Here is a 22,981-nt window from a genome sequence, read left to right on the forward strand (position 1 = left end):
AGATGAAAGAACAGCCACCTCTACTAGTGCTGTTGGGGATGGAGAAGGAAGTGAAGAACATAGAATCATTTTACACCAGAGGCAGAGGCCCACAAATTTGTTGCTGCAGAGACCTTGGAGAAGAGATTAAGCAAGAAACAAGGTAGAAGGGCTGTGCCTGGGTGTTTCTATCCCTTTTGTGATAGAGCTACACAATGAAACAACTGAGTTGTTAATTCGTTCCTAATCCTTCTGCATATGGTTCTTCCAGAAGTTCTGGGGAAAATAATTTACAAGGGCAAAATCTGTCCAAGCTCCAGGGAAGCCTAATTGTGTCCATAAAGCTTAAATCTTGGCTTCAAGAAGACCCATGGCAAAGCTGCCATTGATTCCAGTTTTATTCAATAGTAATTAGGGACTTGCAAGTGCTAGCAGAATACTCTCCTGCAGAGTGAAATTAAACATTTTGTTTTGTTTCTATTCACACAAGTAAATTTTCTTTCCACTTTTAAGTTTAACTAACTGAAACCAGGACAGTCTTGTCTTTTCTTGTGTGGAAATAATTCTTACTCTATCTCTCTGATTTTCCAGAATCTCAAATAATATTGTTTGATTGCTTCAAGATTTGAGAGATGAGACAGATAAATTTGGTCAAATAATGTTTTTTGCAATTTTAAAAATAAACCTTCAGTTAGACAAAATTTACTGTATAATTCTTCCACTGGTGCGGGAGTTACTCAGCATGTGACTGAGGGTTTATCTGTTTATTAATGGTCACAGAGGTAAGATCCTTACACTAACAAATGTTGCAGCTATTAATAGCTAAATTCACCTGGATTTGCGGTAGTTGCTAATTACGATCAAAGAAGTCACATTCACAAAGGGGCGTATTTCTTAGCAATTATTTCAAATATATTTCTTTGATGTAATAAATGATTTGCACATGTTCCTTTTTGAATATAAGAACAAATTTAACTACTAAATAATAATAAATTCATTGTCTGGAAACCTTCTAAGCATCAAAGATAATCTACTTCCTTTGCTATCTGCCCTTAAGTTCTCATGTATTTACAAGAGAATGTTTAAGTTCTTTATCTTATAGCGCAACCATACTAGTGCCTCTTTATAAAGATGATGTAAACATGACTTAGGATAGAGAACAATTTTCTTCTTTGTTCTGACAAATATTGTACTCACGGATAGTAGAGAACCTCTGTTACAAATAAGGCACTTAAAGAAAACATATAATCTTGTGACAGGTTAATTTTTACTAAACCTGAAAGACATATGTACAGATATTACATATTCGTTAATGAGATCACAGAACACTGATACCTATTTAGAAATAGATCAGCTAATCCTAAGCTAATTAGCATCTCATTGTTAATGAAATTTTTACTCTAGCAATATTTGCACCATAAATTGAATTGAATTTAACAATGAAAGATAATGTAGGCTAATTTACATAGGACAAAAAGTCAATTACCGTACAAATGCAATTCATTCAGGAAGGTAATATATAAATAGAGGTCTTCTGCTTAAACCAAATCAAAGAATGAACAGGTAAATACGCTTACTGTTTAATGAATTTGCCAGAAATCAGCCAGAAAACAGTGTTTATTTCTGTTGCTTGTTTTTTTTTGAAGGGAAAATACTCTAAGTATACAAGTTATTGAACCCATAGAAAGCTAGAGCTTCTAATACTTTTAACAAATTGATTATAAGGATATTTCTTTCAGTGCAAAGTTTTTTGTCAGAATATATAGTTTATTTTCTGCAGAATTGTATTGTGTAAATTCAATGCAGTGCAAATTGCCTTGCAAGAATATTGTCTTCCAAGTATTGCTTATAGTAACCAAAGAGTATTGCTCTCAAGCAGTAAGGCAACCTATATTTTCCAATTTCATTCAGGAGGCAAGTTCTGCCTCCTGGACAATGATCATAGTGTGTGACTATATGAACATAACAGGTGCAGCCTCTGAAAACACAGTGTGCAAGCCACCTGTTGAAAGACAGGCAAGGCTAAGCTCTATAGAATTACACTTCATTAATATGCAAGGAATAACACGTAACAGCCAATACCCATATCCACAGCAGGGCACAAGCCTATTTGTACCAGCCATGTGTTACAGACGGCTTGTTCTATTGAAGGAACAATTGGGAGTTTGACTCAATAAGAACAGAAAAACAAAAAGGCTTTATGCACAGTTTCCCACTCCTACTTTTGTCTTCCACACCTGCACGGGGAAATAGCCTTTTTTGTTGAACTGCTATGAGATTCAATTTAGAGCTACATCCTTTACTCTAAAACTAACTATTTTTAGAGGCTGACCTACGGGTACGAAAAGAATATAGCATTCACTTGCAGTGAGCCTTTTTAAGTCTTCATAATAGAGCCAACCCTTCCTGGCGTCCAGGTGGATCTTGTTTTGAGTGCTGCAAAATATGCTTTGAAAAATCACCTAGTAGAGGCAAAAGAAAATATTTAAGCAAAATCAATTTTTATTTTACTTATTATATGGTGATTTTAAAGTGCATATTTTTTAATTTTAATGATACATTTTTGGGAAGCATGAATTAGTCTTGTGGGATGCCAAATATCTGTCAAAATGAAATTTCATGTTAAGAAATCATAAATAAACTATATCCCAGCACAGTTTCAGCCTTATCAGGGTGATGTTCTTCTGTAAGAATTCAACTGCATGCTAAATTTTCTGAAATATTCTTTTAAAATGGACAAAATCAGTGAGACACCACTGGTAAAGAATTTGAAACTCATAAATACACTTTAATAAATACATTTCTTTGTTATTTGTTTGTTCATTAACCTAATGACTTATTTAGACTGGCCTTAGCTAGCATGGTTAAAAAGTCATTACAATACCAAACTCCCATAAGATAAAAATAGTCTTAAAATTAGTTTGTTTTAAACAATACTTCTTAGAAGTGAGTTTTCATTACCGAAACAGCTGTTACCTGGAGCACAAGTAATTTGCTTTCTTCCTAATTTGAAATACCAGCTGCAGCTAGTAGCCGTCTAGCATTTCTGACTTCCTCGAGCATCTATTTTGTAGTCAACTGTGTTAGTACTGTGGGTGCATGGTGACAATTTAGGGGTTCTGACCATGAAATATGGGATACCTAGGGATCTTTCTTTTTTAGTACAAGCTCTAATATTTACACTGCAAAGATAAACCTACACAAATTCATTCTTAATTGTGAGATGAATATGAAATGCAATCTATTTTAGAAGAGAAAACAATGGGAGAATCTGAAGACCTCTCTTTGTTCCACAAATAAAAACTGGTTTGTTCATACACATGAAAGAACTTCAGAAATGCTGAAAATTCTGATACACACTCTCTCTACTAAAGCAAGTTTGCCCTCAAAAGGCATTGCTTTCTTTTTCAAGAAAGAGCAACAAGGAACAATTTTAGAAGACAGAAAGAAATTATACAGAATGACTCTCCAACTTGTCCGTGATCTGTGAATGTCATGATTTTGATCACCAAATGAATAGGTGTTTCAGCCAGACTGGGTTGTACAAAGCATAGCTAATAAAAGATACATGCCTATATATAAAGAGATTATAAAGAATCAGTTATGTATCTCAGCTGGAAGATATTTGTCCCATGGTTGCAGTACCTACCCAGCACAGCAACACAGATGCACCAGAACCACTGAGGAAAAGTTGTAAGATGGTTCCAGATGACTTCCCTATATGGCAAATAAACTTCTGGTCTCCCAGTGTTATTGACTGTTGTCTGTGGACTCATCCTGATACACCTATCTCTCTCCCACAGGAGAACTATCTGTGTTGTGCTACAACAGGGAAGCAGATTCCAGCTCTTTCTTTACTTTGTCCACAAGAACTCCTACATTTCCTTGTAGAGCAGAATTGCCTGCTGTGAAAAGGATGGAACAACATTTTTCCCTGTGGACAGGCAAAATATTAAACTAGTCATGGCAACAGCAAATTAGCAGCATATATTAGCACTGTGTGGACATGGGATCTGAGTAGCAACACACTGTCTAAGTCCTGGAGTTATGATGGACTTTGACACAGGAAAGGTAATGATGTTCAGGTTCTAAAAACCCACATTCATATAAAAGCTAAAGATGATAACTGTAAATAAATTTACAGAGTGCACTATTAACCCTACTTAGAGAAAGGGAAACACAAAGAAATCAAAGGTGCAAAGCAGCTCAATGATACAATTTATAAACAGAATTAAGTGAAAATCTAGTGATCTTAATGTCAGTAAGCTATCTTTTAGCAGCCTTCCAGCACAATAGCAGCTGTAGATGAGCATTAACTTTGCTTTTCATTCAAGCCACAGAACCTCAAACAAAGATCAGAGGAGTGAAGTAGAAGAATCTAACTGTACATAAACTTCAGCTGGGAACATCAAAGAAACTTCCAATTCTAGTAAATCCAGCCGATTCTGAAGAAGAGCAGAGATGATGATCTCAACACAGGACAACAACCAAAGCAAACTTGTCCCTATGAAACTGGGTCAGTTCAATGAAGGTTTAATGATGAAAAGATGAAAGGTCAAGACAATGGAACCAGAAAGCTTTTGAGAAGATTTGGATCATTTATCAGCACTAATGTAAATAATCAATTGAAGCTTCCCCAGCTGCTGTTTTCACACGTGCAAACATACACCCACATGTTTTCCATATGCTTGTTTTAGAGTAGTTATTTTCCTGGTGAGGCATGGATGAGAAAAAAAGAATATGATCAAACATGTGTAAATCATAGGCATTACTAATGGATGTTGCAAAACAGCTAGCAAATGTTTCCAAAAGAAAGAGCAAATGAATTTTACATAGTCAAGTATTTTAAAAATATGCATTTTATGAGAAACTTCAACAGAAAAACAGATGGCATTTTAGACAGCCTTCTACATACAAGATTTCTCTATCACAAATAGTGAATAATGTATGCATCCTTTCAAATCTCTTTCATTTATAAAAGAGTTTTGAAATATTAATTTTTATCATTTAGAAAAAAATATAATGAATATTTTCATGAGCACACATTCAGGAGAAAGTACTGGCCTTCACAGGAATAAATGTACTGTTAAAAGCAAACACCAATTTCTTTAGAAAATTATTACTGTTCTTTATAACTCATTTGACCTTCTTTTCACACTAAAATTTTTCTCCAGAAAAATTAATTTTTTAGTTAGACTACTGTAAATTTCTTTCCTTTTTAAAAAATAACCAAACTTCCATTATTGCAATTAAAAAAAAAAGCTTTTTAAATAGACTGTATTTCCTAAAACAAATACATCAACAAATAGTCTTTCATTTCTCTGTCATGATTCTTATAACTTTGTATTGCCTGCTTCATGCTTTGTCTTATCAATCAATTAGGACCAAGTCAAAATTTATTGAAATGGAAATCTCTCAGTGACTTCAATTTCAATTTGATTAATCTCATCATTTTTATTGTTCTTTGTATATTTTCTTTCACATTGCAAAAAACAATAGCTGAATATGTTCTATCAAAAATACGACAGAGAATTAACCAAAAAAAGAAGGCATATGGGCAAATGTAACTTTTCCTGAGGCTTTATTTTGTACTTGCAGCCCACCTGTATACTTCACATACCGGTCATAGACATTTTTGTGAATATATAAATGAACCCACAGATACACATACGTGCCTATATATACATGAGTATATATATACATACAAACACTAGACCCTGAATATAATTTCGAGTTTATTTGTTTAAAAACTGATTCAGTAGCAGAGCAGGATAAACACATGAGAAACCAATGGACATTTTTGCTCAGGCACCTCTCTTGCCTCTGTATCTTGGAAGCTCATTTCTTCTAACTTAATAGCCTGTCTTTGCTCTGATTTTGTAGAAATCATGTAAAGATTTATCTTGTAGTACCTAGAATTTTCAAGGATTGTAGACTATGAGAGGTGTACCTTACAAGCATGGAAAGATTACACATTTATTGATATAAATTGTATAAATATAAATCGTAATACAAATATCACAAGGATGTACTCCAAAACACAGATCTCATTCTTCTACTTTATGCTACTATTCTTCACAATTTCTTCCTCACCTTCGGACACTCTACCGTATAAATCACTTCTGCTTAGTAGCTCTTCTTAAAAGGACTGCAAAATTTAGCTAAAATATAGGGAAAGAGGGCTGACTAAACATATTAGCACTCACCTAGCCTTGGCTAGTTTCTTCATATCTGTTTGTTATTAAACACAAGCTGTACCTATGTTGAAATTGGAGAGCGACGGAGGGAGTTGACCAAACTTGGTTAGGTGATCAAAGCTCCGTTTATTGATTTACGGTTGCTTCTTTTATACAGTGTTTAATTAGCTTATACATATTACAAAAATCTAGCTCATGATTGGTTACATATAATTATCTCATACATATTGCAAAAGCTTAGCTTATGATTGGTTACATCCACCTGCAGAAGTTACGGTTTATCATGCTTGCACAGCTATGTTCTATCTTGACTTGCTCCCCAAAATGTTCTCCCTGTTGATACTAATGTTTCTGTTTAACCAGCATGACCCACATTTTACAAGGACGACACGTCCTTGATACCTCTTTCTGAAAGCCATTGTTGTAAATATGTCTCTACATACCTATGCTAGCAAGTAACATGAACCAGTAAGACTGGATCCGTAGAATGGAGCAGCTGAAGCCCATAATAAATGCATCTTTGGCAGGGGGGTTGCTGTGGACAAGATCTGATCTGGTTCAATGCACTAAGTGCCAATTCATGCAGTGCATGCTCTCAACTTATTTTTATCCAAAAGTGATCTCGTTTGCAGCCTTCAGGTCCTCTCTTGATATGAGAAAAGTACATTAACTCTGAAGGATCAAGAGATTTGCCTCTGAATTGCACTTTTGATTGGAGTGAAAACTCTCCTGGAGATTCACCAGCTATTGGGTAATGCACAAATGCCACAATTCTGAAACACATTCAGGACTTCAGTATTTTAAAAAAGGATAATATCAATTTCTTTATTCTGAGAGTATCAGAAAGAGTTTTTTAGAAAAGTTTCTTTTTTTTGGACACTGCTCAAAATGGAAGTGGGCTTTAGCTTATGTTTCTGTTGTAAACAATGGTGATTTCATTTGAAGTAAAGATATACAGCTCTCATCAGCTGGTTATAAAATTAGGGGTAACACAATGCAAAGTGAGCTGGAATTTAACCGGAAAAAAAAAAATTTACTTGAATATCCCTTAATCTGAAGACTAGTTTTCTGAAAAGTATTCGTGTTAACAAAGTCAGTCAAAATGTGTGGGATATTGGCAACATTTAGACAAATGTCACTATCATCTTTCTTTGTACACATCGTTTTAGGCCCTTGTACATCTTGTCCTTTAGTTTATAACACCCACAAATATTAAGACTTTAAACTACTTTAAACTACTACAATGTCAATGGTTTTGCAAAGTCCTAGCATAATTTTACCTGTATTTACCTTTATAACTTACTGTTTTTTTCCTGAAGTTTGAGCTACATTACTGGGAAGTAACACTGGAGATAAAATACCAAAGCAAATAACTTCTGAATATTTATCTAACTCAGAGCATATCAACTCTCCATCATTAACAAACACAGCAATGGAGCCTACACATCCATACAGAATGAAAGAAACTTTGATTCCTGTCTCATGGATACTGGGAAGAGGGGGTTGCAGGTTTTTTTTCTCCCCAATTTACACCATTTTATATTTCCCCAAACAATGCAAAATTATTTGAATAATGCCAAAAATATCAAATTCAGTACACATCAGAAGAGGGATGAGGAGAAGGCTGAGGTACTTACTTAACATTTTTGCCTCAGTCTTCACTGATAAACACTCTCCTCACTCCTCCTGGATCATGGGACAGCAAGACGGTGACCAGGGGAGTAAAACCCCATCCACAGTAGAGAAGGATCAGGTCCGTGACAACTCGAGGAATCTGAACATTTATAAGTCTATGGGACCTGATCAGATGCATCCCAGAGTCCTGACAGAATTGGCTGATGTGGTTGCCAAGCCACTCTCCATGATATATGAAAAGTCATAGCAATCAGGAGAAGCCCCTGGTGACTGGAAGAAGGGTAACATTGTCCCCATTTTTAAAAAGAGCAGAAAATATGACCCTGGGAACTACCAACCTGTCAGCCTCACCTCTGTGCATGGGAAGATCATGGAATAGATCCTCCTAGAAGCCATGCTAAAGCACATGGAGGACATGGAGGTGAATAATGGCAGCCAGCATGGCTTCACCAGGGGCAAATCCTGTATGACTAACTTAATGGCTTTCTATGATGGGGCAACCACAGCAGTGCACACAGGAAAACCAATGGATACGATCTATCTGGACTTCCATAAGCCTCTGACACAGTCCTCCACAACATCCTTCTCTCTAAATTGGAGAGATGGATTTAATATGTGGACTGTTCAGTGGATGAGAAACTGATTGGATGCTCATATTCAGAGAGTCAACGGCTCGAAGTCCAGGTGGTGATCTGTGACACCACATGAGTGGTGTCCCTCAGGGGTCTGTGCTGGGACCAGTGCTGTTTAATATCTTCATCAATGATATAGACAGTGGGATCGAGTGCATCTTCAGCAAGTCTACAGATGACACCAACCTGAGTGGTGCAGTTGCCACACAGTAAGGATGGGATGTTATCCAGAGGGACCTGTACAGGCTGGAGAAGTCGACCTGTGGGAACCCCATGAGGTTCAACAAGGCCAAGTGCAAGGTCCTACACCTGGGTCAAGGCAATTCCCAATTTCAATACAGGATGGGGGATGATGTGAATGAAAACAGCCCTACAGGGAAGGACTTCGGGGTGCTGGTTGATGAGAAGCTTAACATGAGCCAGAAACGTGCACTTGCAGCCCAAAAGGCCAATCGTATCCTGGGCTGCATCAAAAAAAGCATTGCCAGCAGGTCAAGAGAGGTGACTCTGCCTCTATATTCCTCCCCTGGGAGACCTCATCTGGAGCATTGTGTCCAGTTCTGGAATCCTCAATGTAAGAAGGATATGGAACTGTTGGAATGGGTCCAGAGAGCTACAAAGAAGATCAGAGGGATGGAGCATCTCCCATATGAAGACAGGCTAAGAGAGCTGGAGTTGTTCAGGCTGGAGAAGAGAAGGCTCCGAGGAGATCTCATAGCAACCTTCCAGTACCTGAAAGGGGCCTACAAGAAAGCTGGGGACTGTTTACAGGACTAGGGGCAATGGGTGTAAATTGGAGAGAAGCAGACTTAGCCTAGACATAAGGAAGAATTTCTTCACTATGAGAGTGTTGAAGCATTCAAACAGGTTGCCCAGGGAAGCTGTGGCTGCCCCATCCCTGGAGGTGTTCAATGCCAGGTTGGATGGCGCCTTGGGTAGCCCGATCTAGTGGGTGGTGTCCCTGCCCATGTCAGGAGGGTTGGAATTAGATGATCTTTAAGGTCCCTTCCAACACAAACTATTCTATGATTCTATGATTCTATGATTCTATGATTCTATGATTCTATGATTCTATGATTATCTGGTGTAGCCTATAGGAAAAGTAATGCCAATAGGCTAATTATTTATACCATTATTTTTTACAAGATTTTAACTACTGAAACTTAGAGATAATTAAAGAAAATGAGCAGCCTGTCAGAATTATTTAATACACTGAGAAAGCCATTAGTTCAGTCTCTGGGGCTGGGCTCCCTAAAGAAAGAATTTAACAGTCTTTTCCAAGGAACACAAGTGAAGAAGCATAAAGAATAATGCAGATAGATTATTAACAGCACAATCCTTTGAATTTCCTGTTTTGTCTGTTTTTTTTAAATACTTTCATCATTTAATCTGATGATCCATGAATATAGTGGGCTAGTGACAAATTGATGACGTCGTCCTTTTCTCCCCTTCCTTCTTTCCCTTGAGCTTACTTCACCTTGCAATTACAAATTTGCCATTACTAACGTCAAATTATGAATGGACTTGGAAGCTAACTAATCTGAAGAGTATTGCATTGGCTGGATGTAGAAAATTTAACCAGCAATCCTTTATTTCATTTCCAAGTAGGCAGACCTGCCCAGCTTTCTTAGTTACTGTATTGTGCAGCATAGGCAGAACTCCCTACTTTACAGTTTCAACAATATCAAACTGTAGACGACCATTTATATTAAAAAATCACATGTAGAAATAATAAAAAAACCCAGAAGGATGGACTTTTTAGTCTCTAGTGGTCCAATATAATTTTGATAGTTTGACAATAATTCAGTCTTTCCTGTGCTTCAACTCTGTACTTATGAAAAAGAGCTGATACTTTTTTGCCTCATAGAGCCACTGAAAGGATAATCATTGCAAAGTTCAGATGCCTTAGTGATGAGCTTCATGTAGGCACCTGTCTGAATCACAGTAGTTCACAGAGATCATAGTAGGGTAGAGGACAGAATGATTCATTTTGTGTAGGATCAATTACAATTTCTTGAAAAAAATAATAAATCCTCCAAAACAAAAGAACAGATTATACATTAATTTATTTTTTAATTGATGCTATATCTAATTTTACTACCCTGGGTAATAAAATTATGCTGTAGTTGCTACCAGGCTCATCTGTTAGAATTTTACACTCCATTTTCTAAAGAAGGAATGATGTAGCAAGTGCAGTTCAGAAACAGGCCCTAGAATAAGTTACAGACATGGCAAATGAAGCATTGGAATGAATATATCAACAAAGTAAACTACTCTTCTTTATATACCACAGGAAAGAAAACTTAGTTTTGATTCCATGTTTTGCTATACAAAAAAGGCAGAATTATTGTTTCTAACATAGTCAACAATTGTGTTATTGCCTTTTAACTTTTTGATAACACCAAAGTAGTTTATCATCGCAGAAATTACTCAAAAAAGGAAATATTGTACATTTTTAAAATGCCAGAGTAACATACGTCTTTACTGAAAACAAATTCTTAGTAACACTGGTCAGTGTTTCAAATTTTCAGCATCTTTACTAAAGTTTTTAAGCTCCACAAATGTTGTCTGCCAGAATTCATCAGTCTTACATAGGAATCTCTTGATTCCACAAACACTCATCGATTTTTTTTCTCTAACTCTACTACAGGCATCAATTAGAGTTATAACTAGAAATAGTTACCTTTTGTTGGGCTGATATAGCTGGATTTGACAAACAGGAGCTACTACCTGGCTTATGTGAGAGTGCTGAAAAAGTGCTCTCAGTTTCTAGAAGATATACATTGCACTAATAAATGTAATTTTTTTCTTGGCTTTTTGTCAGTTTATGTTTCACTTCCCAAAAAAAGAAAAAAAATATTGTTAGAGAAATTAGACTGCTCTTCACCACTTTTTCAATTGTAATCCTTAATTTACACAAGCCATCATACATAAATATCTATAGGCTGATGCTTTTTGACACAGCAACTTTTCTTAACTAACCAAACCTGTATTGTGACACATCAATGAAAATGTCTTCAGTTTCTCTGTTGTGAAATACTAAAAAAACTGTACTCTGTTCAACAGTGTGATTCCACACATGCAAGATACAAAAATTAAAATACTCATAATCAGCTGTGATCAACAGCTTAATCAAACATCACTGCTGAAAGGCATGACACCAGAAAAAAATTCAGTATAACAAACACTACTACTGAATGGCACAGTGTCATCACAAAGACCTAAGATCTACTCACTGCTATAGTCATGGGAAGAAAATGTTTTGCTAATTAAAACACATTTATTGACATTATCCTCTAACATATTGGAACACAAAGTTCTCTCTCATCTTATTTCTCCTTATTTCCATTAAAGGGCAAGTGGAACTGAGCTCCAGAAAACCACTTTTGAAGACCCAGAGAAGAAAATAAAAATCCAAAAGTGGGTGCACACACTCCTGACAGGCTTGAATTCTTATTCAACCTACACACAAACCATCTACTCTACTTCTATTTATGTAGCATTCATTTTATACATAAAGACTGCAGACATAAATATGTCACGTATGGGGTGTGCTTTGTAATCCCATTGACCTGCTGCAGCGGCAGTTGTCCTGCTCTAAAAAGCTCTAAAAAGACCAAGGCCTCAACTCCCTCCACTGCTGTCTACCTACACCTTTGTTGTTGCAATTTCTGAATATGTATAAGATTGCTCTCTCTTGTCATCTTATGTCAGTATTGTTCAGTATGTTCATCTTGTTCAGTATTTCTTTAAAACTTATTTAGTCTATTCTATTTAAACCTCAATTCTATTTGTTTTTCTCCTAGTCTTTCTATATTTTGTCATGCAGCAAAAACCAACAAGGTGGGGCTTTTCTTACATGTATTTATGAAACAAAACCACCTCCAAAAGAAATTTAAATTTAGAACTAGTATCTAGTAATTAAAACTATATTAGGTTTACTTCCAGTCTGTGTGAAAGCTGGTGGACACTTTCTTCACTCATTATTATGCCTTTTAGCTTTCTTCCCTCCTTTTTCATCTTCCGTGAGATATCAGCCAGGAGGGTGAGGGAGGGAGAGAAATGCCATCCAGCAGTGTCAACTTAAGCACCTTTCTCCTTAGTCATCCCCTCTTGCCTACGTAGCACTAAAAAGTACATATCACTGCAGTGCCGTGGTTCTAGTACACATGCTTCTGGTACCACACAGTGAACGATACCAAGGAATTTATCAAAGTTTTTAAATAATCCTGGAAAGAGAGGAGAAGGACAATTTTCAACCAGATTTTTATGTTTGAATTAATCTTCTACCTTCAGAAACTGCAAATGACTCCACAATATTATTGAATTATTAGGAATTTTATAATCTGTATTTAGATTGAGTAAATATTCAAGAACAAATGTAAATAGAGACAGAGCAACAAACAAGTTTATCTATAACAAAAATATTTTCCATTACTGACATAACTGAATAATATTTGTTTATTTTTATAAAATATTATTTCCTTGGTTTTAGTCTTGTCACGTTACTCTTGTCTGCTTTGTTAAGATTATTTTTTGACTTTTCATTCATGTTAGGATTTTTGGTAGTTTTTTTCAGCTAAAAAAATGTAATGCACTGTCTTTTACATATAAATTGATTTTTTAGCAAATACAATAATCATTTATGAAAGCAGTTCCTTTCATTAGACTTTCACCAACACATGTGGAAGAGCTTTTGTGTACACAAGGCATACTTCAAATCAAAAAAGAAACTGCAGAGCTGAAACTTCGCTGTAAGTTGGGTTCATTCATCACAATTTAATTGGATATGTAACAGAACCTCTGTAAGCATAAACAGATTGCAGCTGTTGCAGTAGAGTGGATGCTAGGCAAAAGGAGACAGAAAGAAGGAATACAGGATGGTTATCTTAGAGGGAGCAGAGAGACAGGCCATTTAGAACCCATGGGACATGGAGGTAGGTAAGGGAGAGGGAAACAGTACATGCCATAAACCCAACACTTGTTCTGAGTCCATTGTTTTCTGTATCAGATAGAGTTACAAATCACCATTTATATATGGACTTCAGAAGCACAAGGGTTTCCGCACCTTAGGACATCTGCTGTGAAAAGACTCTCAATGCCCTGACTCACAAACCATGCTAAACGTAACTGCAACACCTGATAAGATGGCCCATCCTAATTATGTTCATTTCTGTTTATAACTTGCATACAAGGATATTAAATATAGTGGCTGAAAAAGGGTAGAAAATCTTCTACCCTTTAGCTCCTCCTAAGGGTTTTTGTTGAGCACCTGATTGGAAATTTTAATTTATTTTTCTTGAAAAACCTATTTCATTAATACCTGATTTATTCTTGCTTGGAATATGCTTTTGTTTAAGGAAATGTGGCATTTGATTTGAAAAAAAAGAATTTAAGTCTGAAAAATAAACATTAAATGCAAGTTTGACTTGCTCGTGGGAGTTTTGCATTTCCATGGTTCTACTTCGTTCTCACACCTTCATGTGCAACTGTCAAAATTGTTTTGTGTCTCACATACTTTATGCAATATAGAGGATGCAAAGCTTTTAAAGTCATCACAGTCAGACATAACTGAGAGAGACGAAGGTCTCAGTTCAACACAGCGAGATGGGAAGTCCTGACTTCTGCCCTCGTTCTGATTCCCCTTACACTTTTTTACTGTTTCATTTCTCCTCATCAATTTTCTTATCTGTAACAAATTGTGACAATGCTTTTACTTGAAAATGCATTTGGTAGAAACTCAGTCAGTCAGTTTAGTAAGCCAGGCTTACATGTTCATGCCTGACCATGCTTTAAATTATTGTCTGAGAACTACTAAGGCCTAACAAGAATTTCACTGTGATGTCTGAAGACAAAGGTGGGTATACAAATTCCTGTGGGCTAAAGATGTCTGAAGAAACTCATTCTTACAAATATTATTTGGAAAATCTTTCATGCTACAGTTATCCCGAAATGAGTAACCCTGATGTCCTGCATCATGGGAGTCAATTAATGTATTACTAGCAATTAATGTAGTAATTAATTACTAGTCAATTAATGTATTACTATCCCTGACACAACTCTCATCTTGAAGATGGCACTGTGCAAATATCGAATGGAAATTATATACATGTGTCTACTATTTTTACTTCTGTTGTGGGCATAGAATCTGATAACACAGGAAAAACCCTAATGAAAGCTTTGAATGAAATATTTTGACTCTTCACAGAAATCGAGTAGAAATATATATATTTAAAAAAAACCCAGATTAATCTGGGTACAGAGACAAGCTTTTTTAAATTATTTTTCAAAGGGCAGTAGCTTTCAAAAATGACTGTATGCATTTCTTTTCCTCTAATTCTATTTTTTGTCAAGTTAACTCAGTGCTTGTGAATAACAGTAAATTTTAAACACTGTAGATTTATTTGTCTGAGAACAGTTTCTACACAAGCAATGCAGAATTACCTTCACAGACTACCCTGTCACCCAGGCATTCACTTGAGAGAGAAAATAATAGTAAAAATTGAGCTCACATTCAGAGAGAGGTATTGATTTAAGCCTGATGGAAGCTGATCAACAATAATTTCAATATACTAAAAACTGACCGCTATATGAGTTCTATTTGAGCTCATATTTCAGATGCAGAGGATAAATTATTAGTTTTCAGAACAGCACTCCATTCTGGTCACAGAGCTCTGCTTTCTCCGTATCAGCACTGTTTCTGCCTTAATATGTAGTGGAACTTCTGAAGATGATGAGGCTTTCTTGGGACTGAGTCAGATGATATCATGCTATTACACATACCCTATACAGCCATAGGGCAGTCATGACTATTACATTTTTCAGCTGGCAGGAATCATAACGAAAAAAAATGTAGGTTTTTGTACGTGAGCATGTATAATGTGGCAGAGGTTTAAAGAACAAAATGTAGGAAAATATACAGGTTATTAATCAGCAAGATAGTTTGCGGCAAGCTATGTATATTTAGTTGTTGGACACTGGTAGTCAGAAGAAAAATGGTCATTACCTCGAAGAGGATTTGGCAGTCTTTTCCTATGTACCCAGTTTGTGTTTAATACAAGTTGCCAAATATCTTTCTCTTCAAGATTGAGAACAGCCAGCAAAAATCTTTACTATGAACAACTATACAGCTGCACAACATGAGAAACATGTAATGCATTTACATTCTAGGAACACAAAAACACACAGACACACACATATACATATACACACACATATACACATGTGGAAATATACTACATGTATAACTACTAAAAGCTTTTGTTAGTATTATTTGGTAATGAAGAACCTATACTGTTCTCACCTATTTTGTTCTTTGGAACTTTCATTTTATTATGCTGCCTTTGTAGGCCACTATTGAAACAAAACAATAAAGAAAGATTACAGAAAGGTGTATAATATTCTGGTGGGGTCACATCCCCTTGAGGTACCCCTTCATAAGGGCAATTAAAACTGCTACCTTGTTAGTAGTTATAAATTGTGTTGAGACATGGCCATGCTTGAGAATATCATACTCTGATGATTTCTACAACCATTCAGTGAGGACAGAGCTTTGGCACAAAAAAAAAGAATCATGAACTTTTTCATCTTAATCCACACAGGTGCTGTTTTGCAAGGCCTCCTGGAGCTTCTCAGTACCAGGAAAATACATAAAGAACAGTGAAGTAAGTCCATAAGCAAGCCTTATTTTTCAGCAATCCTTCCAGCATCCCTTTAATTTTCATAGGTCACATAGCAACACTATATTCCAATTTTGCTTTTTAGTCTGGGTCTGCTTACATGGGTCTCTACTAAAGGGGTCTATCTTCTGTTTGGTAATCTGTTGGATTTTTATCTCTCTTCTGTATTGCACAAGCAGAGGATATCCAAACTTTGATTTAGTATTCAGGTTAAATGGCTTTAATGTGTCAACATGAAGCACTATTTCAAGATCTCTAGACTAATCCTCATCAGCTTCTAAACTATATTTTGATTTGCAACCTGACACTTCCGGAGATAGCCTTCTAAAAACAGACTTTAAAGGAATTAGATGTGTTGGCTGATAACAGCTGACTTCACTGCTATAAATCGCTGTTTTCTTACAAGTGGCTTCCAAAATGAACTAGCCACCTCTAACTGTTTAATGAAATTGTCAGCTGATTTAACAGACATATTAAAGTCCTGTTTATAAATTACTGAGATATTATTAGTACAGCAGTTCTATAATAAGTAATATAAATGCTATGTACATGTCACTGTATTGTGTCTAACAATGATAGCTGGAAGAAGAGAATAACACTTGTGATTTAAGGTCACAGAGAATATCCTGCATTTTATCATATACTTAATATCACTTCATTACTACTACTTCAGTACTACTACTACTAGCACAATAGTATTATAAAAAGAATTGCTTTGTAAATATACGATTTTGCAACAAACCTAAATTATGGTAAATATAAAGCAAATTTATTTCTGTGATCAATAAAGAACATAGTTGCATTTCATACCTTAAAATTTTTTTGTGATTTTAAAATATTACATAAGATATAAAGGTATAGATTAGCCACTACTGAGTGTATTTCAGCATGGTGAAAGAGTTTGAATTTCCATTAAGCATAACTTTCACTATCTGGATTTCAAGGTATGATTTCTCTAAAGAACTTTCATTGAGTGCTCAAAAAACTAGTGCATTTTTTTTTAAAGTATATTGAAGCAAATAGTTAAAATAGATAAAATAAGTTATAATAAAACATTTTAAAAAAATTATCTTGTAGAATGAATTCCCTTATGGAAACAGATTTTTTTGACCTAATGTTACTGACACACTAACTAAGCATCCTAATTTATTTTGTGTTTCACCACCAAGGTAACAGTGGTTTATGATATCCTGTCAAGAAACATTGCTATTGCACATGCTACACTGCAATTTTTCCTCATATTTGAAAAGTGTCTGTTCTGCAACTTGGAAGAGTTAAAAAAGTCTTCAGAGTTAGAAACATGCCAGGTAAATATACAATGTGGTAAATGTTATTCATAATAAAAATATCACATTAGTTCTGAAGTTGCTTATAAGCTTAAATTCAAGTGTATTGATAGTAGTTAATTCTATGAAAAGTTAATATTTTCATGGCAACTTAGAAATCACCTCAAATGACTACTTGGATATCTTACATAAAGAAATAAAGACTAATGAATTAGAGGGGCGCAACAATAACACCTCTGTCTTCTGAGCTAAAAAGCACGGTAATCACATTGCCTGTGATACAGGATCAAATGTAACTAGAGTCCTCAATTGCATCTTCAGCAAGTGGCCAGAACAAATATATGTGTTAGAGAAAGCAAAATTTGTATCAACCAGACTTCAAAAAGGTGCAGTTTTTCATCATGTGATCACCTTCTCTTCAGACTGTAAATCAAGCTCATTATACTATGACTCTGATATAAACACACTGTTTTGCAAACAGTTTTGACTAATATGCTTTAGTGCTAAACACTAATGCCTACATGTGTAATATGCAAGTACATTTATAGAGGGTTTGTCAAATCATCTAGGAAATCATGTGTAGTCTTCTGCTGTTTAATTTATAAATCCTCTACTCAGAACAATTTCCTCAAAGTGTAGGAGGGGAAATTATTTTTCTGTGAATTTTATTTATATTTTAAAAAATAACTGAATTCCCAACTTCTACATTAAAAAAGGTTAAAACATGATATCAAAATAAAAACTGAAGTATGATGCCTCATTTTTATGATAGGTGAATTTGAACCTTATTGTCTACAGAAGTTGCATTTGATGACCCAGGAAATGAATGTTTAACCTCTTATTTTCATTGAATAAGGGCCTTTACCTAAACTGAAAATTATACATAACATGTGATTATATACTGTGCTATTGGGTTTTTTATGTCTCATTTTCACCTTTCCTTTCTGAAAACTCTGCTATCTAAATTCACACATACAGCCCTCACACAGTTGGCTATCAAAATTACTTATGCCCTATAACGGAAACAGTGGTCATATAACAAAAGAGAATTGTATAAATTCTGTGTGTGTGTCTGCACAGAGTATAAATGCTATAATGTAAGAGTTTGAATTATGAAGCAATAAAATGTATTAGAAATATAAAAAAACTATCTGAACAATGAGAAATACATGCAAATGATTCCGAGACAAAGCCAGTTACCTTCATTAGCTGAAAACTGACCCGGAGCAACCATACAGATCACAGAAATGCCTATGCATACTGGGTCAGGGGGGTTCTTTTTAAAATCTTATCTCTGATATCAGTCTGATATTCATTGCTAAAAATAAAGTATGCTATTACAGTAGATTCAATTAAAGTTATTTGTGCATCACAAACATATCTCAGAAATCCTTTTTTGTTTTTGTTTCATTTATTCCAAAACCAAGGATAGGGAAACAAGACAAACAAAGGTAGAAAATAAATGTTTTAAACTTGTGCCCTAAAATTAATAATTACATCTACAGTGGCTATATGAAAGGCTAAATGATGAAGGGGATGAACGGAGACAACTACCATCAGCTGGGGAATATTGGATCCACCAGAAACAAGTACACATTTATAGCATATTTTATTATTTGTCTGTGTCAGTTCACCTTGTAAAGAAAAAATAAAAAAAAAATTACCTTTCCCACATATTGAGGTTCAGAGCCCATGTACTCCTCCAGCACAAAAAATTGGTTCCATACCCAGCCTCGCTTGACTCGCTGGGCAAACGACCTCCTCCCTGGCACTGGGACATTTTCTCTTGGCTCTGCTTCTAAAGTCTGTTGTGGTTGTGGATGCAGTGGCGTTAGGAGACCTCCATCAAACAGGACCCAGAGAAGCAGGGATAAACAGTTCCTTGTAAGCATTGGCAATGGCTTCCCTACAGCAAGTAATAAAATCTCCAGCACTTAATGCAGAGCGGAGGAATCCAGGTTTGAGGTGTCTGTGGCCTCCACCACTTAGCTTCTGATTTTATTGCAGAAATGCTAATGCAGACATTAATCCTTCTGATGACAAGGTTTTTGCCGCATTAAATTCCATCTAAAGGGACCTATAAAAGAGATTTACATGGCAACATCAAATTATGTAAAATTACATTGAAGTGTTCATCAAAATTCTCACACCTAGTTAGTTTCTAGAGAGAGAGAAAAAGATTAGGAATCACAGTTTTAAGAGATATTGCTATTTTGATTGTAGCACTGAGCTGCCATAGAACTGTGCAGTTATACCAGGAATAGTTCATTTTTGCTGTGATTAGCATTACCACCTTTGTGTCTGTCTAAGGACAGGCCCGTAGCTTTGCTTTACAACCCATTTATCAGACAACACAGCTATCAATCAGTGAAGTCAAAAATATTTACTCTAGATTCACACAGAAAATATCAGGGAAGATAGGACCCACTCTTCCTACTGTCCAGAGCAGGGACGCTCTGCTTATTGTCTCTGTGAGAAAAGCATCTTGGAAGCATCCTCTTCTGTCTGTGAGTGAACTTTGGACACTGGAGGATAGATTTGCATGAACTCCATGGAAATAAAAAATGCGAAATAGTGCCCATACAGCTAAATAGCACAAAGCTGACAACACACAATATGAAGTCTATGACTGGCATTCTCTTCTTATGACAACCTTTGTGTCAAAATGATAGCTGTGTTGTTCTCCAATACTACTGTAAAGTATATTAAATAATACACTCCTGATATATGGAGAAAATTATAGAACTGCAGTCAGTGTAGAAAATGAAACAACACAGAAGAAAGTAAGATAAGACAGTGATGCTCATTTATACTGACAAATGGCAGGTACACAGATTAAAAATAAATCAGTGCTAACTAACTACAGGGCTGAGACAGAACTATCACATCAAGGTGACAATTAAAACTGTGGTGATCCTTGTAGCAGCCAAAAGCCATCAACAAAGAAAAAGAAAACCCAACACCCTAAAGGAATAGTTATGCTCCCACATTGCTCTGTTTATATCAGCACAGTTTGTTTTAACAGAAAGACATATAGGAAAATAAACTGTGTTTTCTAACCACAGTATAATTAACAGGGGTGCTTTTGTTCTATATTTCTGAAATATTCTGATGCATTTTCTGCAATTAATAAAGTGACAGTGCTAAAGGTGGTAAATATTTAAAATTTAGAAATGTGAATATTTAAATATCATGGAGTATATAACAAGTTCAATAAAATGTAACCCTAGCTGTCATTCGCAACTTTGCACCAAATTCAGCAGCAATAAATCTCATGAACATGTACACTCACATTATCTAAAAATGCTGTGACTCTGGCCTCAATAAAGACACTGTGAAGACTGGTAAATCTATGGAATCCTTCATGAAACAGATGGGGTTATTCTAGAATTCAGAACTAAACAATAAACAATAACACAAAATCTACGTTCGTTATGAAGTGGGCAGCAGTAAGGACTGAGGCAACATGAAGACTTTAGTGTTTATTTTCCCCACTCTTCCAAGCTCTTGATCTTCTAACAGAAAGAATGATACAATGGCTTCCTTGAAGCTATCCTTGTTAATGCTGACCCTGATGTAGACGAACTCCCACACTTTCATAAAGCTCATCTGTTTAGTGAAATTTCCCTTATATGGCTCTCTTCATTAGGAGAGGATAGCTGGCAAGCTGCATGTTGCATTAACTTGTATAGAAGGGGATCAAAGTTCTTTTCTGACAACTAACATTTCGACAAACCACAGTTCTGGGCTCTCAGACTTTAAATACACCATGGATTGAAGACTCAAGATTAAATTAATAATCTTCTCACATTAAGACCTACGACCTAGGAGTTAAGTGTCAGCCTACTCTATGGTCTGCTGGTTGTCAGGTACAAGAAATAACTGCCTGTAGGATATAAGATGGATGCATCTTACATTCTAAAAACAATAATACAATTTATACCTCTATAAAATTCACCACTTTTTCAGAATGATACTATCTCATTGATTTTTAAGCAGAAGTTTCTACCAAATCAATAGAGTGTTCTGCTTAAAAATCAATGATGTGATACGGACCTCAGTAAAAAAGAAACAGTAAAGCACCAAACATATTTTTCATTTTCAAACACTGCCAAAGGTTATATTTTCCTTATGAATAATATTATTTCTAGCCATAAAAATAAATAACATAGAAATTATTATTTGTTAGGTACATACTGAAGTAACTAAATAGAAATGATTTAGAATTGGGAGCCCAGAAAACCTAACAAGTTTTGAAGAAATAAAAATAGAAAAAATCCACCCTAGAAAAATAATGGCACTTTTTATTCTAAATTTAGGGCAAGATTTTCTGTTTTGATTGGAAAAGCTATGTTTTGGGTCTAACAGAAAAGAAAGTAAAAAATGTCGTAAGAGGTAGCAAGCACAACTGAGTGTTTTAATTCTACCTTCAGAAATTATTAAAAATTAGGGAAGATTTCATATCATCTCATGATCCTTTTTAAAAAAAAAAAAAGTTTTTGAAGTTGTCCTCAATATATTTCAAAATTTTTCACCTAGAGAAAATATTCTTGGGTATAGTGGGTACAAACTTCCCACTTGCATTACCATTTGTATTCTATGGATTTTATTCCAGCAGAGAAACTTTAAGACAGGACCCTACCACACTAGAGAACTGCACTCAATATTAATACATTTGGTATGCATTTCTCTTAGCAATTTTTCAATTTAACATTTCACATGAAGTTTTGTGCTACTCATTTCAATGCATTCAGTGGTATATAACATCAGATTCGGACTGTGTTCATTCATAGTTCAATTCCAAGACTTCCAAACTCCTGTGTCTCTCTTGATCCACGGTTGCAGTGTGCATTTCTAGTTTTGTGACAAAATCATAGTAATCACAAAGCATAGTGAAAAAATAAAACCAAAAAAAGAACTTGAAGTATTCCTTTGAATTGCTCATCCATAGAGGGAGCTGGAAAAAAACCCATAAAAATTGGTGGAATAACACGCACTGCTTCACAAACCCCCAAATCATGCCTTATTCAATTTAACTGCTATACCACTGCTCTTTGCAGAGGAGGCTCTGTACATTACAGTTCTCCCAGCAGAGCTCTGCCTCTGGCCATGTCAGTCAGTCAGGGAGCTTTTAAAATGTTATACAGCACCTAAAGTAATGCAAAGAGATTGAAGGACTTCACTGAAAGGAGAACAATTCCCCCTTGGCTGGAAGGTTAGTAACCAAGTGCAAAACACAGAGCACTTTAACCCCTTTTCTGTTCATCTCCTGGACTGCCTTCCAGAGCAAGTGCTGTAGACTCAGGAAAGAGCAATGCCAATACTTGCTTAATTCCCTACAGCTTCAAAAAGCCAATGAATGGGAGGGTCAGGAAAAAAAAAAATAAACAAAAAATAAAAAAGAGCATCTAAGAGGTGTTGCAGTACAGGATTGCTGCACAGATGCCCTCATCAGCTGAAAAAAAAACTTCACCATGATAAGTATTATTTTTTGTTCCTTAATTTAAAGCTCAGCAGTTAAAAGGCTAAAATTAAGAATCCAGTACTTCATCACTAAAGAGAAACACTCTACC

At 35.5% G+C, this 22,981-nt stretch overlaps 1 protein-coding gene across 4 annotated transcripts in view; it reads right to left on the reverse strand.

The window, feature by feature from the left end:
• The window catches only part of CDH12 (cadherin 12), a 360,422-nt gene that overhangs the window by 126,165 nt on the left and 211,276 nt on the right, over positions 1-22,981 (reverse strand). For all 4 annotated transcript variants that reach the window (XM_069853514.1, XM_069853516.1, XM_069853517.1 and 1 more), the window contains exon 2: positions 19,073-19,485. In XM_069853514.1, coding sequence (XP_069709615.1) covers positions 19,073-19,300 — 228 coding nt within the window. In that variant the 5' untranslated portion in view covers positions 19,301-19,485. The remainder of the gene's footprint in view (positions 1-19,072; positions 19,486-22,981) is intronic.

Source organism: Phaenicophaeus curvirostris, chromosome 3 (genome assembly GCF_032191515.1).
Source record: "Phaenicophaeus curvirostris isolate KB17595 chromosome 3, BPBGC_Pcur_1.0, whole genome shotgun sequence".
Classification (NCBI taxonomy): domain Eukaryota; kingdom Metazoa; phylum Chordata; class Aves; order Cuculiformes; family Cuculidae; genus Phaenicophaeus; species Phaenicophaeus curvirostris.